Raw genomic sequence first — 24926 nt, forward strand, 5'->3', positions numbered from 1 at the left:
GAGAAGTGTAAACACAAAGAAGTGTCTACCACAAAGGCAGTGCATAAAACTGCCCATTAACTGGAATCATGACTAATAACATAGAATAAATGGAAATCACTGTAATTAAAATAAATGAATGTCTTTTTCTGGTTTCATTTTAAGGAAACCAATGTTCTGAGAGTCAAATGTTTTTGTGTTTCTTTCAAGTCTTTGGTTAACCACATTCAACTTAGGTTGCAATCGGGAGACAGCCAAAAATACTAGGAGGGGAAGAGAAAAAAAAACACCTCTTGTGTTACTATACTCCAGCTCATTTCCTTGTACCCCTGTGTTACTAGGAGAGGAAAACTTATGCTATGCAGCTACTGTGGCTAAGACCACACAAAGTCTTCATGGAAAGGTTCCAAGTGCTAAAGTTCCATCTGTGAGTCATGCTCAGCACTGGTACGAAGCTTCAGCTATGCAAGTATGATATCCATCAGGGTTTACAAGTTTACATTTGGCAAGGCAGAATTAAAAAAAATAAATAAAGTTAACGGTTTTAACGCTGTATTTCACTATTTCTATATGAGATGATTAGTGGCAAAGAATATTTGTCAGAGATACGAAACTGGAATTAGGGAAGATGGAGCTCCAATCTGAGGAAAGGTCATAAAACAAAAATATCCAACCTGAATTCTGAAGCCTCTGGTGGGGGGCCTACATGTTGGGCATCACTAATGTATATACAGAAGAAAGCTAATAAATATACTTTCATAAACAACCTTCCCCAAGTGGCATCTCTGATGGGGCAAATTCCATTTCTGCCATGCCACAATACCAGCACTCCACAGATACAAACATCAAATGTGCTAAAGTGATACTGACATGTTCCTATCAATGATATAAACCATATAAGTTTTACAAACTAAAAAAGTTCAATATTTTTTTAGTCCTACCCACCTCCGCCAGTCTCTGAGCTTTCTATTTGCTCTCTCTAATCCTTGTCTGGTTTGTGTGTGTCCTTACACAATGTGAGCAGCCAATCACAGGTCTTCCCTCACACTGGGAGGCAGCCAGCAAGAAGAGGAATGGTGCAACACAGGTTTTTGTGGATATTTTTATTGAAGTGGTACAAAAAGAAACATTTAAAAGCACTTTAAAAATACATAGAACTACTTGTTCATGACACAGGAATGCTGTGTGAGGGGTGATGTATAAATGTGAACTATAGTCAAGCCTGTTGGAGGACAGCACCACCCTACAATTAAATTTGTTCATATAAAATGTAGCATTTGTTTGTTAGTGATACTGAAATGATTCCTTTCAGCATCCCTTTAACTGAACAGTTAGGGGGTTATTTTACCAAATGGTAAAAACTCAAAAACATTTAGGTTTTTTTACTATAAAATTCGAATTTTTAGTGGAAAAGAAATCCTCAAATCTTTCAAGATTTATTATACCCAGAGCCTGAAAAAAGTCAAAATCTGAAAATACTCCATCTTCAACCTGTCTAGGTCCTGTAGAAGTCAATGGCAATGGTCCTATTTGCATTTAGAAGATATTATTGTCTGCACTGGGTTTCGTACAATAACCCGTCATTTTAGGCTTTTCTGTTGATTTCACGAAAAATTCAGACTTTTCGGGCATCAAATCCGAAAGAATTTGATTTTTTGCATGAAAACTTTGCGGTTTTCATGCGACAATCCGAAAAGTTCACGGTTTTTGTCAATTTTTTTATGATATATAATGATAAATAGTGGATTCTAGTTTTCTCTGATTTTTTTTCTTGTAATTAATCAGAAAAATTCAGAATTTAGTAAATAACCCCCTTAATAAGAACATTTTCCTATGCCGCACGCCCCATGTAGCAACACTGGCCTCCTCTGTTTCTGACATTTATAGAATTTGTCCAAACGAGAAAACAAATGACTCTGGCAGAAACTCATCAAAAAAAACTTTTAAATATTTTGTTTTTCTCTGAAAAGAAACCTTCAAAGCAGACACCCACAGCAAAGAAATGCAGAAGATGGATTTGTGGTTGAAAGCATACATTTGAGATCAGTGCCAAACACAAACCACAATATCAGTGACATTTTTCATGTAAAATTGTACCAAGCATTTAGAAACATTTACTTTAATATAAAATTGCCTATTTTTAAACAGACCACTTGACATTAAACACTGGAAAATGGTGGTCTGGAAAAACATATGTATAAAGAGGACTGAAACAGCTTTACCAAGCACTCTCAAAATTTCAATATAAGGCTCTTCATGATACCAACAGTCTATAAAACAGCAACGTAAATGGAATTTGAACTTTATAATTAAGACTGTGCATTTCATTCCTGGAAGATCATGTTCAGCAACTCAGTCAGAAATTGTTCATCCTTTGTCCAGAATTCTGGACTCCACAGTCCAAGATTTGTGGAAATACCACCAAGGCCAATGTGTGGGAAGGAGGATTATGGGTCAAACTGCCAATAATCTAAAAAAAAGTGTCCATGTGCTTTTAACAGAACTACTGAAAGGTGTATTATAAGAAGAGTAGGGACGTGTCATTAAATATAAATAGAACGGGGTGAGATTTAGAATTATGGATCACTGAACTATTTCAGTGGTGTGTAACAAAAATCACCCCAAGAAGAGTAGAGTTAAAGAGATACAGGTATGGGACTTGTTAACCAGAATGCTTGGGTTTTCCAGATATGGGGTCTCTCTGTAATTTGGATCTCCATACCTTAAGTCTGCTAAAAAAAATTAAACATTAATTAAGCCCAATAGGGTTACCTCCAATAAGGATTCGTTATATCTTTGTTTGGATCAAGTACAAGGCATTTGATTTTTTTATTAAGGAAAAAATATTTTTTTTATAGCTTTATTATTACAGAGAAAAAGAAAATAATTTTTAAAAACATTGAATTATTTGATCAAAATGGAATCTATGGGAGATGGCCTTCCTATAATTCGGAGTTTTCTAGATAACGGGTTTCCAGATAAAGGATCCCATAACAAGACCATGAAAAAACAGGCTAAACCACACCAAGAAAAGTTTTAGGATGAAAGATTTTGTTTTTTTTAATACATACAAAGGTGAGCATTAAACTACATACATTATAAGGGAGGATTAGCATCCACTCAACTGATGGTGGTGATACTGAGTCACAACTGCACAGCTGCTGACAACTTATATTTCTAAAGACATTTCTGTGGTTCTCATCATATATCTGCAAACGTGGGCCAATGTCCATTCTGCTTTATGAAGCAACTTTGAGTGGTAAAGCCACACAAGAAAAATTAAAGTTAAAGTCACTGGGATGTTTATTAAGTACTCTCAGTAACTTTAATTGGTGATTCCATATCATTTGTTGTTCTCCACGCTCCCAAGTAGATCAGTGTGATTTTCAGGTCCCTCCTCTGGCACTAAACCAAACTAATGCGTAAAACTCCAAAATCTTTTTTCCCTGTCTCCTTCTCAGGTCATCCACAATGTGCAAAAAAAAATGTGAATTTCACGTTGGTCACTGCAGCACTGAACCAAAATAACACTCCTTATGCATTCTTATGATGGTGGACACTGAGGGGCACATTTACTAAGGGTCAAATCGCAAAGTTAAAAAACTTCGATCGATCGTTTAAATCGTTCGAATCGAACGATTAGAACGATTTTACGAAAAAATACTTTGACTACTCAAAACTTAGCCCAAAACTTATGGGGCAGATTTATCAAGGGTCGAATTTCGAGTGTTAAAAAACCCTCAAATGCGACCCTCGAAGTAAAATCCTTCGAATTCGAATATCGAATTCGAAGGATTTTACCGCAAAAGCTTCGATCAAATAAAAACGAACGATTCTAACAATTTTAATCGATCGATTGAATGATTTTTATTTGATAAAAAAAAACATAGAAAAGTGCTCTGGAAGGTCCCCATAGGCAAACATTGCACTTTCGTAGGTTTAAAGTGGCGAAGTATGAAGTCGAAGTTTTGTTTTGTTTTTTTTTAAAGAGACAGTACTGCAATTATCGAATGGTCGAATAGTCTAACGATTTTTACTTTGAATCGTTCAAATCATTCGATTCGATCGATTTTGACCAATTGGTCGAAGTACCCAAAAAAATACTTCAAAATTCAAATACTTTTGCATTCGAATTATTCACTCGATCTTAGTACATCTGCCCCTAAGACAAAAGTTCCCATAGGCTAAACAGCAATTCGGCAGGTTTAAGGTGGCGAAGTTTCAAAGTCGAAGTTTTTTAAAGAGACAGTACTTCGATTTTCAAATTTGTGAAGTATTTTCAATTCAAACTGAATTTTGGCCTATTCGATGGTCGAAGTACCCAAAAATTACTACGAAATTTGCAGTTTTTGAATTCGAAAATTCACTTCTACCCTTAGTAAATGGGCCCCTAATATTTGTCCATGCCAGGGACAGGGGAAATTAAATGAAACATAAGGGCAACAACAGAATATTAAAATGGTATTCTTAAATTCTCTCTAGTCTTCCTTATCAAGGCTGGGCATCTACTGCTGTGATAAAATGTATAGTGGATAAATAGCTTTTAACATTAAAAATAAATTCAGATAACACTTTTTAGCATCTGCTTAATTGGACAGAATTATTTAATTTTCTATTTTTAAAATATATCAGAAAAATATTAGTTATGCAATATAATGATGACTGGTGCTAGACTGTTTTGTTTCTAAATCCATGGTGCTTATGTTTCTGGAAATGGAAGGGATAGTGTAGAGTGGTGTATCACTTCTGGGATCTGGGATTTGAACTTCCTTATATCTCCTTTATGCTTCTTAAACCTAGCTTTTACCTGTCTGCTAGTTTGTCACACATACAATTATTCACATGGGCATCTGATCATATATACTACACATTTCCTATAACATGTAGAGAAAAATTTCAACTTAATTTGGGTTACTACTCCACCCTTGTGTGGAGTAGTAACATTTTTCATATTTTATAACACCCATGCAGTTTACACAAATTAAAAAATAGGATTAAGGAGCATAAAGTACATTAATGGAACTTCAATCCTAAACAGCAAACGATACACCAGTCTCAAGACACATTTAGATGAACAAAAACATAAATCAGTCACAATTAAGTGGTTAGTATTGGAGGCGGTGAAATAGTCAAAGGGCTCTTACAGACGCAGGAGTAGACGAACTGAATTCTTTTCAATGGGGCTGTACTCACACAGACGCATGTAAGTGGCGAACGCAGGAAAAATGCAACATGCTGCGTCCCAACCTGCGTTCGGCACTTACATGTGTCTGTGTGAGTACAGCCCCATTGAAAAGAATTCAATGCATCTACTCCTGCGCTCCCCTGCGGCTGAACGCATGAAACCGGAACGCAGGGGAGCACAGGTAAAAACGCTCGTCTGTAAGAGCTCTATAAGATGAGGAAACATGGGCGTATTGCTCCAGCAAAAAAAAGCACTATGGGTCAACAGAATGGACAGTCCAGTATCCACAAGATTAAACAATGATTGGAGTATAAAGTGCTTTTTATAAGCAGTGTACTTATGTATATTGTATAATTAAATGCAGTATTAATGTACTCTTACTTCTAGCTACAGATATTGATGAATCTGCCCTACAGAAATGAGTCTATTAGCGTTGGTAAGATCATATCAATATTTTGGTTATGGTAAACGGTGATAGTAAGTGGGGCTGTATATCGTGTAATGTGTTTGGAGTTTAACCATGTGGTAGCCCATTTTATTAGTTCCAGGGCCACAAACAGCAGTGGTAAAATGAAGAAATGTATTGGTTGGGATCAGGCTCCTTACTTTATGGCTCAGAAAACTCTAAATATGTACCTTGTACTTGGATGGGGAGAAAAACATATTATTCTCTGTTTTGAAAGACCATTAGCGGGCCAATTGATGGGAATCTTACAAAGAGAATACCTTTTCCTCTCCTTTAAATTATGCTTTTTGTATTTTTCTCTGTGCTATTTTTACAGATAAACACATGCAGATTACCAGTAGCCCTAGAAAATATTACACTTCATGGACATGTTATTAATAGGGAAATAACAGAACAGAACTGTGTACACAACCCTATTTTATCAGGAAAATAAGTCAGGAATAATATGCTTTGTATAACAGCTGATTTTGAAATCGGAAAACTGTTATTGTTATCTCCAAAATAAACTGCACAAAACAAAAAGAATAAAAACAAAAGCAGCATTTTCTTTAAAAACAAAAAAGAAACAAGAAACAGACTGTGTGGAATGCTGTTGTTCCTTAAAATCACTGTTGCATAAGAAAAAGACTGAGTGCAAGGCCTTAGACTGTGACCACCCACACTATGGGAAGCAATATGATTAAAGGGAGTTCTGTGTTCCAGTATCTGCCAGCACAGTCTGCTCCATGCTGTAATTATTATATTTGCAGTCTTCTCATAATCTGTTTCATGTGTTGTGGCAAGTCCTATGAAAACCACTAGGCAAGAAAGAGGGAACTATTTTTAATGTGCACAAATGGTTGGAAAACCGAAGGCTTGGAATCCATAGCCGTAATTCATACTAGATTCAATCCGGTTCACAAAGTTGATCCAAAAAACTGCATTGGAAATTTACAGAGTAAAGAGTGTGAGTGAAAGAGGGAATGTAAAGCCAGAACTCTCTTCTGCAGTCGTCTGTAATGAACTGGTCTAGTTCAGTGCCCCTCCCTCGCTCCCCATCTAATAATGAGCCAAGTCATTAACTTAGGTCTTAAAAAGCCTGAAACCATGTAAGTTGTGGTTTAAGAATGCACCAGGAGAACAGTAAAAGCCCTCAAATGCATATGTCACTTTGTTAAAAGATTACGCAAATTGTACAATATTGATTAACCCATGGATTTACAATTTCAATACTTTTTCCTGGAATGGTTCTTGTAAAGACAAATCAAGGGGGAAAAAAGCAGCAGTTGTTGAACTAATAAAATAAATTAAACATACTTGTAATGAAAAACAGCACAAAATAAAAAGGGAAATAAATGTCATATAGGTAAACATTAGTCGTTCTGCATTGTTAGCAATGGGATTCATCTCCTGCCACAAAATCATACTGGAAAACAGGGCACTGCTGCTATGACTAATTTGCCTTGAAATAGACTGCAATATAAGCCAACATTAAATCCAGACACAACATTTTAAAAGAAAAAATACAGGTATGGGATCTACTATCCAAAAACTAGTTATCTTAACGGATCTGAAACATGGGAATGCCAGCTGCCATGCAGTGTTATTTAAACAAACAATTCTAAATTTTTCACTGAACATTCATGTTGGTGGAAAAACAATCCAGTTTTTTTTTAATATTAATTTAATTGTATTTATGCTCAACCAAGTAATACTTAATCAACACTGGATACACGATCATGTACCCGACTGTAAAGTACACTGATTTTAAATATATAATACAGCCTTACACACACACTGTATTAGGGTTATAGGCCCTGGTGCAACCAGATAATTATATCTGGTACATTGTTCCACTGCAAATGTAGTTTCCCTCCCACAGAAACACATAGGGGCAAATTTACTAAAGGGCAAAGTGACTAACGCTGGAGAAAATTCGCCAGTGTGACGTCATTCCAGTACTTCACCAATTTACTAATGGTCGCTGGCATAACTTCGCTATCGAAGGAGATAGACTCTATTGGTACTTCGCTCCCTAACGCCTGGCGAATTTGCACTCTGGCGAATGGAAGTAACTATGCAAATTCACCAAGACGCAGATTTCACTGAATGTTACCTCTTGCGCCAGACTTGCCTTCGCCACCTCAAACCAGGCGAAGTGCAATAGAGTAGATAGGACTTCCTCAAAATTTTGGTGAAATTTTCTAAGTCCCAAAAAACGCTGGCGTCTTTTCCTTTTTTCAAGGTGATAGGCTCCAGCCCTACTCCAACCTCTTTGCATACCTTCAAGCCCCACTAGTGACGGGTCAGTGATTGTTAATGCATGCCTCGCCCTGCCCCCTTCGATGATCTCTGAGAAGGGCTAGTTCAGGTGTGGGTATATAAATCAGTGTCATGCTCTAGGCGAAGTAATACATGGTTTGGGGAACTGCGGGCCAGGGTTGGGTTAAGAAAATTTCAACCCAAGCATCACTAATTCACATATGTATTTTCAGTGAACTTGAAGAAAAATAACATAATCTTAGTTTGTTCTATGTAGAGGTCCTAAATGGACTGGACAAACTGAATGGCACCTTTTAGAAGCGGTGGATTTCAGGCAGGTGATTTTCTTTTAATTTGCTTGATCTGTGACAAGTTACAGGTGCCTGCATTATAAGAAGCACCAGTTTAATTGTCTGTGTGCATCATCTAAACATGGAAACAGACAATCTCAAGACTACATGTCTATCCACTGTCCATATTGTTATCAAGACATTTGAGGCCTATGGCACTGTAACCAATCATCCTGGACTTAGGCACAAGACAGAAATTCATCCAAGATTGTAGAGAAGAGTTGTTCCAATTTTGGTGAAACTGCCAGACAAATTTAAGCTAACCTTCACAAACAAGGTGCTACAGTCTCAATTCACACCATCCATTGCCAACTCCACTCTATGGAAGGAGACCCAAGAAGACGCTACTGCGGACAGAGAAACATAAAAAAAAAAGCCTGACTGGAGTTTGCCATAACACAATTGAACATCCTTCTGGGAGTATGTTTAAAGGGGTTGTTCACCTTTAACTTCACTTTTAGAATGGCCAAATCTGAGCAACGTTTCAGTAGGTCTTCATTATTTATTTTTTATCGTTTTTTATTTTTGCCTTCTTCCGCAGCTTTCAAATCAAATACTATGTAAGGCTACAAATGAAATGTAACTTTTTATTACTCATCTATCTATTCATTCCCTCTCCTATTCATATTCCAGTCTCTTATTCAAATCAATGCAGGGTTGCTAGGGTAATTTGGACCCTAGCAACCAGGTTACTGAAACTTGGAGAGCTTCTGAATAAAAAGCTAAATAACTAAAAAAAACACATAATAAAAAATGAAAACCAAATGGAAATTGTTTTAGAATATCACTCTCTACATTATATTAAAAATGAATTTAAATGTGAACAACCCCTTTAAATATTTATTGATACAAAGTTATCATTCAATTAGTTCTGTGACAAGTGACATCACTAAGTACTGTTTATAAGCAATAACATAATACTGCATTTAAGTATATATTTTATAGAATAGTCTCGTATATTATATAAAAATAAACCATTGGTTACCTAGAAAAATGACAGCTGGTAAATATATTGTTTTAAATGAATAACTATATTTCTAATGCTTTCAAGATTAATAGCACGCAGCAGCCGCAACAGTAAAATGAAATTCTTCATATAATGACCAAGCTCAGCTCAAACAGAGTTGTTCAAGGAAAACGTCAAAGTGATCATAAAAAAGGTAATCTGCAGACCATCACTAAAGCCTCCAACATCCTGTTTTTAATTGGCAATAAATGATTTGATCTAGCCTGTTTAAAAGAATAACCCCTCTGCTTATTTTCTACACTAAATGCAATAAAATACAAACAAACACCAAACTGGGTTATTATTAAAATCATGTCATATAATATTCAGTTTAGATATGTGTTTTTTTTTTTTTTTAAACAACACACTGGTAACTATGTCCTTCAAAGGTCTGTAAAACGAAGCTTATAGTGCCAATACCTGAGGCTTCTGACGCACTGCAAGCTTAAATTCAAAACTCCCAGGGTCATATCTTTAGCTAACCCAGAAGATATTCTCATATTCTCATCAAGAGACATCTGCAAACATTTTTAAAGTTGAAAGAAAGGTCCAATCCATGGTGGTGCTAAATCCTCCAGGATTGATTTACCTAATATCCCAGCCCAGTGCTCCTGTTAGTAGAAATGTAGTGTGTGTGGGTATATTTTACTAGAACACAGAATTAATAAAATATAGTATGCTCCATGTATTTTTATATCATCAATAATACAGTATGTCAGAATCATAATACTGTATATCAAGGTTTTGGCCCAGGTTCTGAGTGTGTATTTCAGTGTTGAAGTCCCACGCTCACTGTTTTACTATTAGAAGAATTGAAACACAGCCCCTGTACATTGTACGCTTGCTGTCCCTTTCCTTCTACAAACAGAGAAATGTAATAAATACCATATAGGTTATGCAGTGCAAAGGCAAACTATCACATAAAGGGTAAATGCAATGGAATGGCCAAAACTTTGCTTTCCTTTAACACTCTTAAACTTTGCTCGGCGCAGACCAGATGTGTGATTGAGCAGTGACTGAATCACCCTTCTTCTACACGAGTCTTTCTATTCCAGGTCAAGGGTCATTTCATGGGTGAGAACATAGTAGAAGCATATTAGCTAAGCTGTCTGCAATACATCTGGTTGAGGCATAAACAAGGGGATTTTTTTTAACCTATTCTACAATACTCAGAACAGCTATTGATACATTTTTCAAATAGGCAATGCATGTGAATGAGTGCTTTACTATTAAATAAATAAAAAAGTCTACATGTGCCAGTACTATGCAGTCACTGCAGAGCAACGTGTTTCCCAAATCTCTGATGTGATTAGAGAAACCAGTTTATCAGCCCACGACGCTGAACTAGCAGATGCACTTTTTATGAGTTTTAATTGCTGAAGGTCCTCAGAGGAAGGAAACTGTTAATCACCTGCAGAACAGTACAAACTAAAGTGGGATTAACCCCACAATGGATCCATACGACAACAGCATTTTTTTTTTAGGTGAAACATTTTTTACTGTCCACCTAAGGCGAAACACTTCTACTCCTCCATCTTTTAAATATTCAGAAAAACATACATGTACAGACAGATACAGGCCAACAAAGCAATGTGTGTATATTTTGTTTCATTTCAAGGATCTGACATGACCAAGGAGAATCTCTCAGTTCAAATGTATATGCCCTTACTGCATGCCATTATTCAAGAAATATACAGATGTTCAATTTCTGGCTCAGACACCACCAACTTCAACTGCAAAAAGTGAGTGATAGTGTGCTCTACAAGTCTAAATAAAGTGTTCTCCATCTGCAGTTTTTCAGATAAAGATGATGAGGCATTCAAACCAGAAAGATGAAATGTACCTAGATGTAGATGAAACAGGTCTTGTTATGCATTTATGAGAAAAAAAATTCAGCAACACTTCAATTGCAAAAATGAAAAAAAAGAACAAGAGATAGTAGGCTCACCTGACTGCTGGCATGTGCACAAAGAAATATAGGAATCTGTTAATACCCCAGAACATGGGTCTCACGGGTTTCTCTACCACAATCTCAAGATGCAGTATACATTTGAAGAAGAATTTCCACATCAATTATTTTTAAAAACCCTCATTTACCATCACAGCTCTGAGTAACTTCTTTCAAAGTCCCCAGGTGGGGAAGAAACAAGTTAGGTGTTAAAGGCATTGATGTTCTCCTTACAGAGCAGCACTGAATGTTTTAAATGATGGTAAATAAACGTGAATGTTTTTAATAATAATCTGGAGTGAGGTGGTGACTACTTCTTTAAAGGAAAACAATACCCCCCCCAAACAATGTAGGTCTCTATAAACATATACTGTATAAAACAGCCTATATGAAAAACCGTGCTTCATAAAAATATTCTAGCAGTATGTGCCATTGGGCAATCCTAAACAGAAAATTGCTATTTTGAGTACTAAGGGCCGCCCCCTGGGATCCTACGATTCACGGTGCACACAAACAAACCATATATATTAGGTCACACAAGCCAATTAAATTGACAAAGGTCTATCAGTTTTACTTTAAATGAACACTCATATTGCAGTTTAGCAATTGCCCAAGTGAGATGAATAGCAGTCTTTTTTTTGGGGGGGGGGGTTCTCTAAAAATTACATGGGTCTTTTGTTAGTTCACCCATATGTTTTCCTCCAAGGTTTCCCATGTACTGTATAGCAACCCTATGCAGCTACAATTCCAAACTTGCCATAAAGGTAACCTTCTGTGTTATATCAACTGGTGCATTGCCACTAGGCAACAATGTGTAAATAACCAAATATACAATTAAAAGTGGTTACAATGAACCTGCACTTCAGGTCACAGGAGAAAAAGGTAGAGTGACAGAAAAATGCTATTATTTTAACAGTACCAAATGATACATTTTTAAATGCTGAAACATTACATAAATAACAAAATATGATGTGTTTTGTATATAAAATATTTGTCATAATTCTGGTGCATCAAATCACTGAAATAACGTTAAGCATGAATTAGTCGTGATGACTAGAAAGGCTACAACCATATAAAAAAGCCATTGTGCTTCCTATAATAAAATTACTTACAGGGAAATGTGTTTTCCTGTAGGAAATGTAAAAATGTATTCAGTAACATATTATATACATAAACATTTACAATGTAAACCAGTTCTTTGTCTGTGAAGCCAACAGCACGATAGGAGTTTTGTCTAAAGCTGGCCACAGACGCAAAGATCCATCTTAGGAAACATCGTACGATTGGACTTTCCCATCTCCCAACCTGCCACTAACCATTCAGATCAAATAAAGTACAAAAGAACAGATCAGCCGATGTTCTGCCCCTACAGCAATCGTACGATAGTTATGTCTGACAAAGCTAGTGACAGTCTCCCTCTGAAAATCGTACGATCAGCAATACATGCAGAGAAATTACCCGCAGCTGACAGTAATCTTTTAACCTGTCCGATCAAATGGCCGATCTCCGCCGGACGAAAAATGTCGGGACTCTCCACACAAAGTCCGAAAATCGTACGAATCGAGGATTTTATTATTTGTGTCTATGGCCAGCTTTAGGTGAAAGAAGACAGATGCAAATATTTTGCAACACCCCCCTCCCAAAAAAATACAAACTGGTTTCATACTATCTACATCATAAAAGATGTTCACTTTAAGGTAAACTACCAGTATACAAAAAAAAAATGAAACTGACACTATTTCAGCTGGGATACCAAACCTCAAATCTACTACAACTGTACAGAAGAATACTTTTTAATTAGAACAGTATAAGAATGTGGCAATGAAAATAAAGCCATTTAATTGTAACTTGCCCAATCCCAAAGTTATTTATTCAGACAACTAGCCAAATTCTAAAAGAAATTTTATATTTCCAAACGCAATATTAAACATTTTAAAAGCGGAGTTATATTAAAAAATACTTTGACATGAAACATTTGTAATCAATTGTAAACACTGAGAAGCATGTTGGAAATCAGACGTTTGCAGTTAAGTTTAAGGCTATAAAGCAGCTTTCAGAAGTTGTTCAGTAACTGCAATGAAAACCTGTTCCAATAAAACCTACACACACCTGAAGAAATAAAGCCTTAGACTGTAAAACTAGAAAGGAGGAAGGAGGGGGTGATAGTATCTTCCTACTCAATTGGCAAAGACATTAAGTTTAAGTGCATAAAAGTACCAGAATTCTGCCTATCTTAACAAAAATAGAGATTTATTTAGTCTTTACTCAAGACATTATAATGCTTTTCAGAATTTATTTTAGGAGAAGTCACAATTGCTTAATATTTTTAATCATCTTCAAAAATTAAAATTTCTGCATGTAATATACAGTATGCTGCCATGTTTTTGCTGTTGTTGCTGATCTACCTTAATCCTGCTCCCAATGTTCAGTTGCGGGGTAAATCCCTCCCTCTGTACTGCACCATATTACTGACAGAATCAGACTCAGCAGTTATGCCACCTATGTGCAATATAATACATTAATCATTTATTATCCTTGGCAGCACTGTCAGCAGAGAATGCACACAAAGTCTACTTGCACTGGAAGAGGGTGGGTACAAGAAAACACACACAATAGAGACCACATGTGAAGTCCTGGTCTGACCCCAGAATGACTTCCATTTTTTCCTTGCAAGGATTGCTGTGTAAAGTGCATTAAGCTCTGTTTGGCCCATACTATTTGCAGCTGAAACACCCAGCATGCCGAATAAAACATGAGAAGGCAGATCTGAAAAATCAGCATTCATTCTGTTTTCAGAGCTTAAGTCACAGCAGTTCACTAATCTTTTATTTTTGAGACCTTCATAGAGGAGTCTTTCCAGGCCAGAAAAGCATTCAAATAATATTTCAAGTATTACACTGCACCCCTTTCATCTCTGACAGGATAAAGTTGCACAGTGGTTACTGCTCACCTTCTGTCTTTCTGCGCCTGTTCACTAAGATCGACTGCACACTGGACAGGGTTTGAGTGCTTTGTCTGACGTGCTTTAAATTTAGTTAAGAATCCCTAAAATCACCTGACACTTCCATATGAGTCTCAATGAGAGATGCACCGAATCCAGGATTCGGTTCAGGATTGCGCCAGGATTTGGACTTTTTCAACAGGATTCAGATTCGGCCAAATCCGAGTGCCTGGTCAAACCGAATCCAAATCCTAATTTGCATATGCAAATTAGGAAAGGGAAACCAGGTAACTTTTTGTCACAAAACAAGGAAGTAAAAACATTTTCCACTTTTTTCCTTCCTGTCCCTAATTTGCATATGCAAATTAGGATTCAGATTTAGTTTGGTATTTGGCCAAATAGTTCATGAAGGATTCGGCCGAATCCTAAATAGTGGATTTGGTGCATCCCTAGTCTCAATCAAAAATCTGTGTGCAAATTTATTAACATCTAACTGGGGCATCCAGGACAGCACTTACCCTCAATACACACAATAAAAAGACTGTGTTATTACAGGAGGATTAGGGAATTTTAAGTCAAACCAACTTACCTGAACCCAACTATTGGCTTTGAGCTCCACAGCACTTTTTGGTTCACTGCTTTGCAAGCAACACAAGCAACAAATTAATGCATTCCTTGTTTCCTCTGTAAATAGATAAAGAAACATAGATAAGGCAAAACTGAAAAGTAAATGAAAGAACAGAAGACTTCGCTTCTTTATCAAAATTGGAATTTGTGAGTTTTAGAGTTTTTTTTAAATTCGAATAAACTCGAAAACTTACCAAACTCGAATGTGTGCTTACTTATGAAGCACTTTAAATATCAAATATTTAAACATTGTATAAAAACATTAAAAAACTCAAATGCAGAAAATATGCTTTCTACTCATCAATTGGCCTACAAACTCTCTGAAAATGTTTAAAGCTTGAACTGAAAAAAAAATCTCATGAATTCACCAGCTTTTATATGACAAATTTTTAGATTTGCGTTTTTCCAAGCTTAATAAATCTCTTGAATTGAAAATTGTTGAATTAGTGCAAAAAACCCTGAAACACAGTAAAGATTTTTACAGGAAAACTATACCCCTGAGAACTGTACAAAACAGCTTCATGTAAATAAAATCATTTTAATAACAATATACTTTTTTAGTAGTATGGGGCCTGTCATCTAGAATGCTCAGGACCTGAAGTTTTCTGGATAACGGATCTTCATACTTTAAGATAACTAGAATATAATCTGCACATTAAATAAACCCAATAGGCTTGTTTTGCTTCCAGTAAGGATTAATTGTATCTTAGTTTGGAACAAGTACATGGCAGTGTTTTATTTTTACAGAGAAAAAGGAAATAATTTTTAAAAATCTGGATTATTTGTATAAAATGTAGTCTATGGGAGATAGCCTTTTACGTAATTCGGAACTTTCTGGATAGTGGGCTTCCAAATAACTGATCCCATTCCTGTATGTGCCATTGGGTAATCCTAAATAGAAAATTGTCATTTTGAGAAATAAGGGCCAGCCCATGGGATCCTACAATTCACAGTGCACACAAACAAACCATACATGTTAGGTCACATGAGTCAATTAGCAGACAAAGTTCTGTCTTTTGCTTCCACACTTCTTCCTGTTGCAGTTAGAATTGTAGTATTTCTGGTCAAGTTATCACTGAGGCATCACACAGACCATAAGAGACTGGTTGTTCAAGATAAGAGATGTAAAACGCAGTATTTACTGATATCTGTACGATTTGGTAAGAATCCACTTAATATGATCTAAATTATCATTTTAGGGGTAAAGTGGTTTAGGGCTGTGCAAAAATTTGGGTACCCTTGTAATTTTGCTAATTTGAATGCATGTAACTGCTCAATACTGATTATTGGCAACACCAAATTGGTTGGATTAGCTTGTTAAGCCTTGAACTTCATAGCAGGTGAGTCCAATCATGAGAAGGTATTTAAGGCGGCCAATTGCAAGTTGTGCTTCTGTTTGACTCTCCTCCGAAGAGTGATAGCATGGGATCCTCAAAACAACTTTCAAAAGATCTGAAAACAAAGAGTGTTCAGTATCATGGTTTAGGGGAAGGCTTCAAAAAGCTATCTCTTTGTTGCCTGGCGACAAAAAAAGTCGTCTGCGCTAAAGCACACACGGCACTGCGTTTTCTGAAGTCGCCCGAAGTTTCCTCGTGAGGCAACTTCGGGTGACTTCTGAAAACGCAACGCCGCGTGTGTTTTAGTGCAGGCGACTTTTCATTATAGCGGATGGGAACACACAAGGAGGCAGTTCGGGGACACTGTCGCCCAGAAGAAGAGGCGATTAGTCGCCAGGCGACAAAATCTCCCCAAACTGTAAGGAATGTAATCAGGAAATACAGAAAAATACAGGATGGCATATGTGGAGGATTGTGAGGAATGGTTACAGACAACCCAAAGATCACCTCCAAAGACCTGCAAGAACATCTTGCTGCAGATGGTGTACCTGTACATCGTTCTACAATTCAGCGCAAGTTGCACAAAGAACACCTTATGGCAGGGTGATGAGAAAGAAGCCCTTTCTGCACTAACACCACAAACAGTCACTTGTTGCATGCAAAAGCTCATTTAGACAAGCCACAGTCATTTTGGAACAAAGTGCTTTGGACTGATGACAAAAATGGAGTTATTTGGTCATAACAAAAATTGCTTTGCATGGCGGAAGAAGAACACCGCATTCCAAGAAAAACACCTGCTACCTACTGTCAAATTTGTTGTTGGTTCCATCATGCTGTGGGGCTGTGGGGCTGTGTGGCTAGTTCAGGGACTGGGGCCCTTGTTAAAGTCGATGGTCAGATGAATTCAATCCAATATCAACAAATTCTTTGTTCTTTAGGGCTCTTACACATGAGCGTTCTGACCTGCGCTCCCCTGCTTTCCGTTTTTTGGCGTTCAGCCGCAGGGGAGCGCAGGAATAGACGCAAGTCATTATTTGAAATGGGGCTGTACTCACTCAGGCGCTTGTAGCCGCTGAACGCAGGAAAAATGCAGCATGTTGCGTCTGAACCTGCGTTCGGCGCCTACACGCGCCTGAGTGAGTACAGCCCCATTTCAAATAATGACTTGCGTCTATTCCTGCGCTCCCCTGCGGCTGAACGCCAAAAAACGGAACGCAGGGGAGCGCAGGTCAGAACGCTCATGTGTAAGAGCCCTTAATGTTCAAGCATCAGTCACAAAATTGAAGTTACGCAGGGGTTGGATATTCCAACAAGATAATGACCCTAAACACACTTCGAAATCTACAGAGGCATTTATGCAGAGGGAAAAGTAAAAGTCACAGCCCCCCAACTTGAATATCATTGAAAATCTATGGGATGTTTGAAGCAGGCTGTCCATGCTCGGCAGCCATCACATTTAACTGAACAGGAGAGATTTTGTATGGACGAATGGTCAAAAATACCGCCATCCAGAATCCAGACACTCATCAAAGGCTATAGGAGGCATCTAGAGGCTGTTATTTTTGCAAAAGGAGGCTCAACTTAGTATTGATGTAATATCTCTGTTGGGGTGCCCACATTTTAGCACCTGTCTAATTTTGTATTGATGCATATTGCATATTTTCTGTTAATCCATCAAACTTTATGTCATTGCTGAAATACTAATGTTTCCATAAGGCATGGTATTTATTAAGAGGAAGTTGCTACTTTGAAAGCTCAGCCAATGATAAGCAAAACTCCAAAGAATTAAGAGGGGCTCCCAAACTTTTTCATATGACTGTATATTAGATCTGCAGAGAGATTTAAACAAAATGATTATGATTTCGCAATGCACAATGAGATACTAAGTTAACCACTAAACCACAGTAGTAAAATCATTTTAATGGCTTGCTTGGCTCCCCACATACATACTGCATGATCAGCATAACAGAGAAGGGAATATGTTAAAAGCAGTGTAATTAAGAAATGGGGAGGATGGTGGGCTTTCTCAGCTTACTAAAGAACTGAGTATAAAAACAGCTTTGAACAAGAAAAAAATAATAGAGACCACAAATGTTTATACTATGTTTTTTGAGGAATGAAATGATAAATTCCAGCTGTTTCAAACACTAGCAAAGTAGCTGTAGATTGACGCTGTGTAAAAATAGTACTGTGATGATGTAAAAGGTGACATGAAGAAATGAACCATCTGTCTTAGCGGGGAAAGGATAAATGGGTAATAATTTTAGGGAATGCCTTAAAAAACAGGATAGGCTTCAAATGTCCATATGTGTTAATCTTTATTGTAGCTAATGTGACTGGGGGCTGTTATCTAAAGTGTAAGATACAGCACAAACATGAAAAGTGCCATAAAATCTGCTTCCTCATGGCTTGATTTAATAACACATGCGGTATCATTTATCTTGGGTTTTACCAAGAAACAGGGGGTACATTTTGAGTCTTATGTTACAATATCCCATGTAAACTCCCCATTTTGAGTTAGTCTACCTTCATATTGAATACCGCAGTTTCACTTGCATCCTCAAGATCAATTGTGCACTAAACCCTGCTTCATGTAAATAAATACATTTCATAATAATATACTTTTTTAGTTCTATGTGCCATTGGGTAATCATAAATAGAAAATTGTCATTTTAAAAAATAAGGGCCGCCCCTTGGGATCCTAGGGTTCACGGTGCACACAAACAAACCATACTTTTAAGGTCACATGAGCCAATTAACAGACAGAGTTCTGGCTTTTGCTTCCTCACTTCTTCCTGTTACAGTTAGTGTTGTAGTATTTCTGGTCAGGTGATCTCTGAGGCAACACACAGACCATCAAAAATGGTGGTTGAAAGCAAGAGATGTAAAAGGGCAAAATTTACTTAAATATATATACTAGTTTTGTTAGATTCTTTAATATGCCACTTAATTTGATATAAACTGTTTGTTGATTAAGTATTCATTTTGGGGGTATAGTTTTCCTTTAATGCCTTTTATTACATAAACCCATGAGGGTAATGGCATCTGAGGAGTTTTGAGCTGCGACAGGGCCATTTTGTCTGACGCTGCCATTTTCAATTGGATGGCAGCTGTGGACAAAATACGCATTTGTGCCATTAGCGTTATTCTTAAGATGAGGATCATGGTTGTCTAGTACAGGTATGAGATTGCTTTTCCAGAAACCCTTTATCCAGAAAGCTCCAAATTCCTGGACAGCCATTTACCATAAAGTCCATTTTAAACAAATAATTCAAATTTTTAAAATTTGATTTAATTTTCTCTGCACTAATTAAACAGTACCTTGGATGTGAACCCAACAAAGCTGCAAAAATCCATTTTGGTAACAAAATATTTCTATTGGTTTTATTTAATATTTAAATGTTCAAATTTAAATGTAAGCATATTTAAAGCATCGAGATCCAAATTACAGAAATGCCCCAGGTCCCAAGCATTTTGGATAAAAAATTCTATACCTATACATGTATGTGACAAGTTATCCAGAATGCTCAGGACTTGTGGTTTTCCGGATAAGGTATATTTCCATAATTTTGACCTCCATACCTTAAATCTACTAAAATATAATTTAAAAATTAATTAAACCCAATAGGATTGTTTTGCCTCCAGTAAGGATTAAGCATAGCTTAGTTGGAATCAAGTACCAGGTTCTATTTTATTATTACAGAGAAAAAGGTAATCATTTTTAAACATTTTACTGAACTTGTTAAAATGGAGCCTATAGGAGATGGTCTTACTGTAATAGTGTAGAGTCCTGCAGCGGGTCGGGTACCCGCGGGTTACCTGCAAAAACCTGTGGGTTGCGGATAGAAGTTCCATGTGCAGGCATAGACGCGGGTCGGCGGTTCTGCGGGTTTGCGGGTTGCGGGTTGGGCCATGGGTCTTCTCAATAGCGATATTTACTCCTTTTTTCTGGTTACGTCTACTTCCGATGACGTCACTTCCAGTTTACAATGACAGTACTTCCTGATTCTGGGTGGTAAGCGGGTTGCGAGTCCGGGTTGCGGATAAGGTACTTTAGGGTCGGGTAACAAGTCCAAAAAATCCTGGTTGCGGGTCCGGGTTGCAGGTACGGGTCCCAAAAAATGGACCCGCACAGAACTCTAATTCAGAGCTTTCTGTAAAACGGGTTTCCAGATAACAGATCTCATACCTGCAAGTTTTATTTCAGCCAAACTTCACAGAAAGAGAGGCGACTTGTTTGACATCAGAGCCCTACATTAGAAGGGCACACATTAAACACACAGGGAATTGGGTAGAAGACAGAAGATAAGCATTACTTACCATGCCCCAAAACAAATTTATTTTCGCACAGCCTTCCAAGAAGCTGACCGACTGGAGGAAATTGCTCAACTGCTGCATTTGGACTCTAGAAAAAAATAAAACATATTGCAACGCAAACTTAATTTAAATTGCTTCAGCGATATAAATATAAATCTGTTTTCCAATAAACATAACCTGTTAAACCTTAAACGTATCCTAGACCTAGGATGTTTATGCCAGAAAAGGTTAAAAAGGATTAATGAAAGCAGTCCTTTCAAGGGAGGGTTGTAATTTTATCCAACAGCAGGTTTAGCTTAGATATGTGTCCTTAGGGTAACATTTAATTATATTACAAACTTTTCTTTTCTCCTTGTGTTTAGAAGCTTGGCCACTTACATGTTTCTTGACATCAAGCAGATTTCAGCATCAATCATGCAGAATAGTGTTAAACTGGCTACCATGTACCTGAACTATTGGTCTATAATGTGAAAATTGTTTCATTCATGCTACTTCCATGGAATCTGGTTAATGTTCCCGATACCTGGCATTTTTAAAGAATCACAGAGTCCCCACCCATGAAAATATTACCGACTGACCTAAGGCATTGGCCTGTCACAAAGGACTAATAAGAAGGTCTGGATATGCCCTAAAATAACACGAGCCCTGGTAACACTTACTGTACAATTTGGCTGTAAGATTTTTTTTTTCTTTATGTGATACATAGTCACACAGACCTACAAATGTACATTAAGTGATTTCAAAACTATGTACAATTCTAAGTGTAAACCGAGTGGCTAAATGGCATATTGCAATCGGCTGTTCCCAGTGCTAAAGATGGTTGTTCCCCTTTAAATGAACTTTTAGGGGGGTATTTACTAAAACTCAAATTAATACAATTTTTATATTAAAACAAAATCAATCTAACTTCCATCCACGAATGTAGCTAATTTTTCACAATTCTATCTTGAAAAAGTTGGTGTGGAAAAACATTGTAAGTCAATTTGAATCATACAACTTTTTAGAATTGACGCTCGGAAAACTCGATTTTATCGAAGTGTTACTGTGACAAATCAAATTTATCTGACGAAACACAGCTCTGATCACCATGTCAATAAACATCTTCAGGGACATCTGCCATTGACTTCTACATGACCTCAAAAGGTTTGAAATGGAGTATTTTTGGATTTTTAGCAGCTTTGGGGTATAATAAATCTCTAAAAAGGTGAGGTTTTTTTTTATCTCTAAAAATTCGAGATTTCCCCTTTAAAAACTCAACCAGAAAAATTTGAGGCTTAATAAATATGCCCCTAAGTATGATGTAGCGAAGGTTATTCTGAGACAATATGCAACTGGTCTTCATATTTTTTTATTTGTGACATTTGAATTATTTAGCTGTTTTTGTTCAGCAGCTCTCTAGTATGGAATTTCAACAGCAATCTGGTTGCTAGGATCCAAATGACCCTAGCAACCAGGATCTGCATTGTTGCGATTTATATTTTTTTAAACCAATGTTGCCAATGGTGGTACTCACACTGCATTACTCAAATTGGTCTGGAACATATTAAATTGTTAAAGGAACAGTTCAGTGTAAAAAAAACTGGGTAAATAGATAGGCTGTGCAAAATAAAAAATGTTTCTAATATAGTTAGTTAGGCAAAAATGTAATGTATAAAGGCTGGAGTGACTGGATGTCTAACATAATAGCCAGAACACTACTTCCTGCTTTACAGCTCTCTCATTGACTTTAAGGGGGGCCACATGGGACATAACTGTTCAGTGAGTTTGCAATTGATCCTCAGCATGCAGGTCAGATTCAAAAGCAAAGAGTTATGATCCATGTGGCCCCCCTCAAGTCACTGATTGGTTACTGCCTGGTAACCAATCAGTGGAAACCAAGAGAGCTGCAAAGCAGGAAGTAGTTTGCTGGCTATAATGTTAGACATCCAGTCACATCCAGTCACTCCAGCCTTTATATTTGGCTAACTAACTATATTGAAAAGATTTTGCATAGCCTATCTATTTACCCAGTTTTTATTTTTATACTGAACAATTCCTTTAAGGGACAACAGGCTTTATGTTTGGCCCAGAACATAAGGATGGCAAAATAAGTGCATGAGATAAGAATGAAAGGAATCTGTGCTTTTTTTTATATATAAAAATAGATCTGGTTCTCTCCTCTGACTCAGGCAGCAATGCCTATGCTGTTTCAGAAATCTATGCCACCTCCACCAGTGAGAGCAAACAGAAACAGAGTGTATTTCAAGTACCTAAAAGTCACATCAAACTTAGGAGCTGTGTATACTCACTTTTAATGGACAGTGCCACCCGACAAATTTTCCAAATTGAGAGCAAAATGTTGTAAGAGGGCTATCTGAGGCACAGGAGGGAACAGCTCACCTATCTTTATAATGACAAGTAAAAAATATTGCATAGGTATAATAAACTGCTTTGTTTTAAGGGATTCTCTTAGGATCCCATACCTTTATGGAATCACTTTACATTCACTTTAATTTTTAAAGCCTATGACCTCTTTTTAGATATTATGTTGACTCGGGAGCGGATTCATTTTCACATTTGCATTTTGTCACAACTCACCTTTTTTTCTAATCAAAATTGTAAAATAAACCCCCATAAAATTGTAAAATAAAAACATTGCCTAAAACCTAGATGTGCTGGTTTAAGAAAATTTAGAAGTAAAAAGGCAATTAATGAAAATGGAAAAACATGAAAATGAATAAACAGCCCCTTACATTTTCACTATAAAGGGAAATGATAGCCTACTGAGGTGTTGAGGTAAATACATGGGACTTTCTTTATATGGAAAGTTTTGTGACAAAAAAGTGAAGTGGGAACATTCACAAAAGAGCGCAGACCAGTGAGTGAATTCAGCAAGTTTTCAGCAAGTTACTGAAAAACAAAATTAAATGAAAAATGTGTATATAAAGCAGTAATGTCACTTAGGACAAGCACCATTTTGTTGCATCTGTTATGATACACTCATGAGGAAAATATAAAGGCAAACTGTACCCAGTCTGTACTGATTAACAGAACAGCTTACAGTATGCTCCCTCAACCATACATTTCTTCCTATGTCAAACAGACCAGTCATTCAATTTGGGAATTGGGAAATGGCTGACTTGTGCTCAAATGAGCTTGTTAGACTAGGGAAATCAGCCTGTTACACAGAACCTGTGCAGAGTAAGTTGTTTGCGCAGTAAAAACATTATGCTGAGGAATTCTCAGACAAAACATTAATCCAGTAATATGCAATAAAAGGCATCAATTGGCGGCAGGTCTACAAACCCATAGCAACCAATCAGCTGGTAGAAAGTATATTCTTGAGCTATTAGACCTTGTAACAATTTAAAGGGATTCTGTCATGATTTTTATGGTGTAGTTTTCATTTTCATCTGTTCTGCTGATAGGCTGCTGGAAGGGGGAGAAGGGAGGGGTAATATCACTCCAACTTGCAATGCAGTAGTAAAGAGTGACAGAAGGGGACTGGGGGCACCTGGGAAACTGGTAGTCTCACAAAAAGGAATTAGAACAGTCGCACACACTTGCTCAGTTAAGCCTGGTGCTCAATAATAGAGGATCCGGCAACCTCCCAGTCAGCGAAATAGAAAAGATACCGACACACAAGGCATTTGAGTCGCAGGGAAGCTCATGCTTGACAAAAGGGCATGTCCGTGAAACGTTGCATTTCCGCATATTAAAAAACAAGGTTGTTCCCTGCAACTTGAATGCCTTGTGTGCCGGTATCTTTTCTATTTCGCCACCTAGGAAACTGACAATATGTCTAGCACCATGTTAGATTTCAAATTAAATATAAAAAAAATCTCTTTTTAAAAACAGATTTCAGTTCAGAAATTGTGTGTAAAAAAAAAAAAAAAAAGTTTTCCTATGACAGTCCTTTACATTACATTATATGAAAACATTCAGCAAAGTTGATTTGTATTTGACCCAAAAGACTTGCAGGTGGTTCTACTAAGTATCAGAGGATGAATACCTGCACAACCAACAAATGCGTTTTGTTAATAAAATATTTTCTATCTTCAAAGTGCTAAATACATTGTGTAAATAAGTTAAAATCCCAATTAAATCTACAGTATTTTAATTCCTGGAAATATCTGGGGGGATTGAATAATTATGAAAGGCACAGTATACAAATAGTTGTTATGTTTCACAATAGCTATACATGAAAATACAAATACATTTGCCAGGCTACTCTAAAAGGGTAATAAAAGCAGGGGACTGATGTTAGAAAGCCTGATTGATTAATCTATTTGCCCTTATTTACAGAGCTATTGAATACAGAACTAATTGAACAGCACTGCATTAAGGGGATTGCGAAATGCAATAAAAACCAAACAGACCACCAATGAAATGCTTCTCTGTTTAGAAACTTGTTTGTCCTTTCCATGCAGTAGCTCACTTGAACAATTGTCTACCTGCTCATAAGATTTATAGCTTAAATATAAGCTTTTACAGTCGGCGTTGAACAGGAATAAAGTATATAAAAAATAAATAAATAAAACGATAACCAT

General features: G+C 36.9%; 1 protein-coding gene across 7 annotated transcripts in view; it reads right to left on the minus strand.

Moving 5' to 3' along the window:
• fancc.L (FA complementation group C L homeolog) overlaps positions 1-24926 on the minus strand; it is a 71339-nt gene that overhangs the window by 37662 nt on the left and 8751 nt on the right. For all 7 annotated transcript variants that reach the window (XM_018251286.2, XM_018251342.2, XM_018251146.2 and 4 more), the window contains 2 exon segments: positions 20401-20485; positions 14706-14800 (listed from right to left, as the gene is read on the minus strand). In XM_018251286.2, coding sequence (XP_018106775.1) covers positions 14706-14800; positions 20401-20485 — 180 coding nt within the window.

This window comes from Xenopus laevis, chromosome 1L (genome assembly GCF_017654675.1).
Source record: "Xenopus laevis strain J_2021 chromosome 1L, Xenopus_laevis_v10.1, whole genome shotgun sequence".
Taxonomy (NCBI): Eukaryota; Metazoa; Chordata; class Amphibia; order Anura; family Pipidae; genus Xenopus; species Xenopus laevis.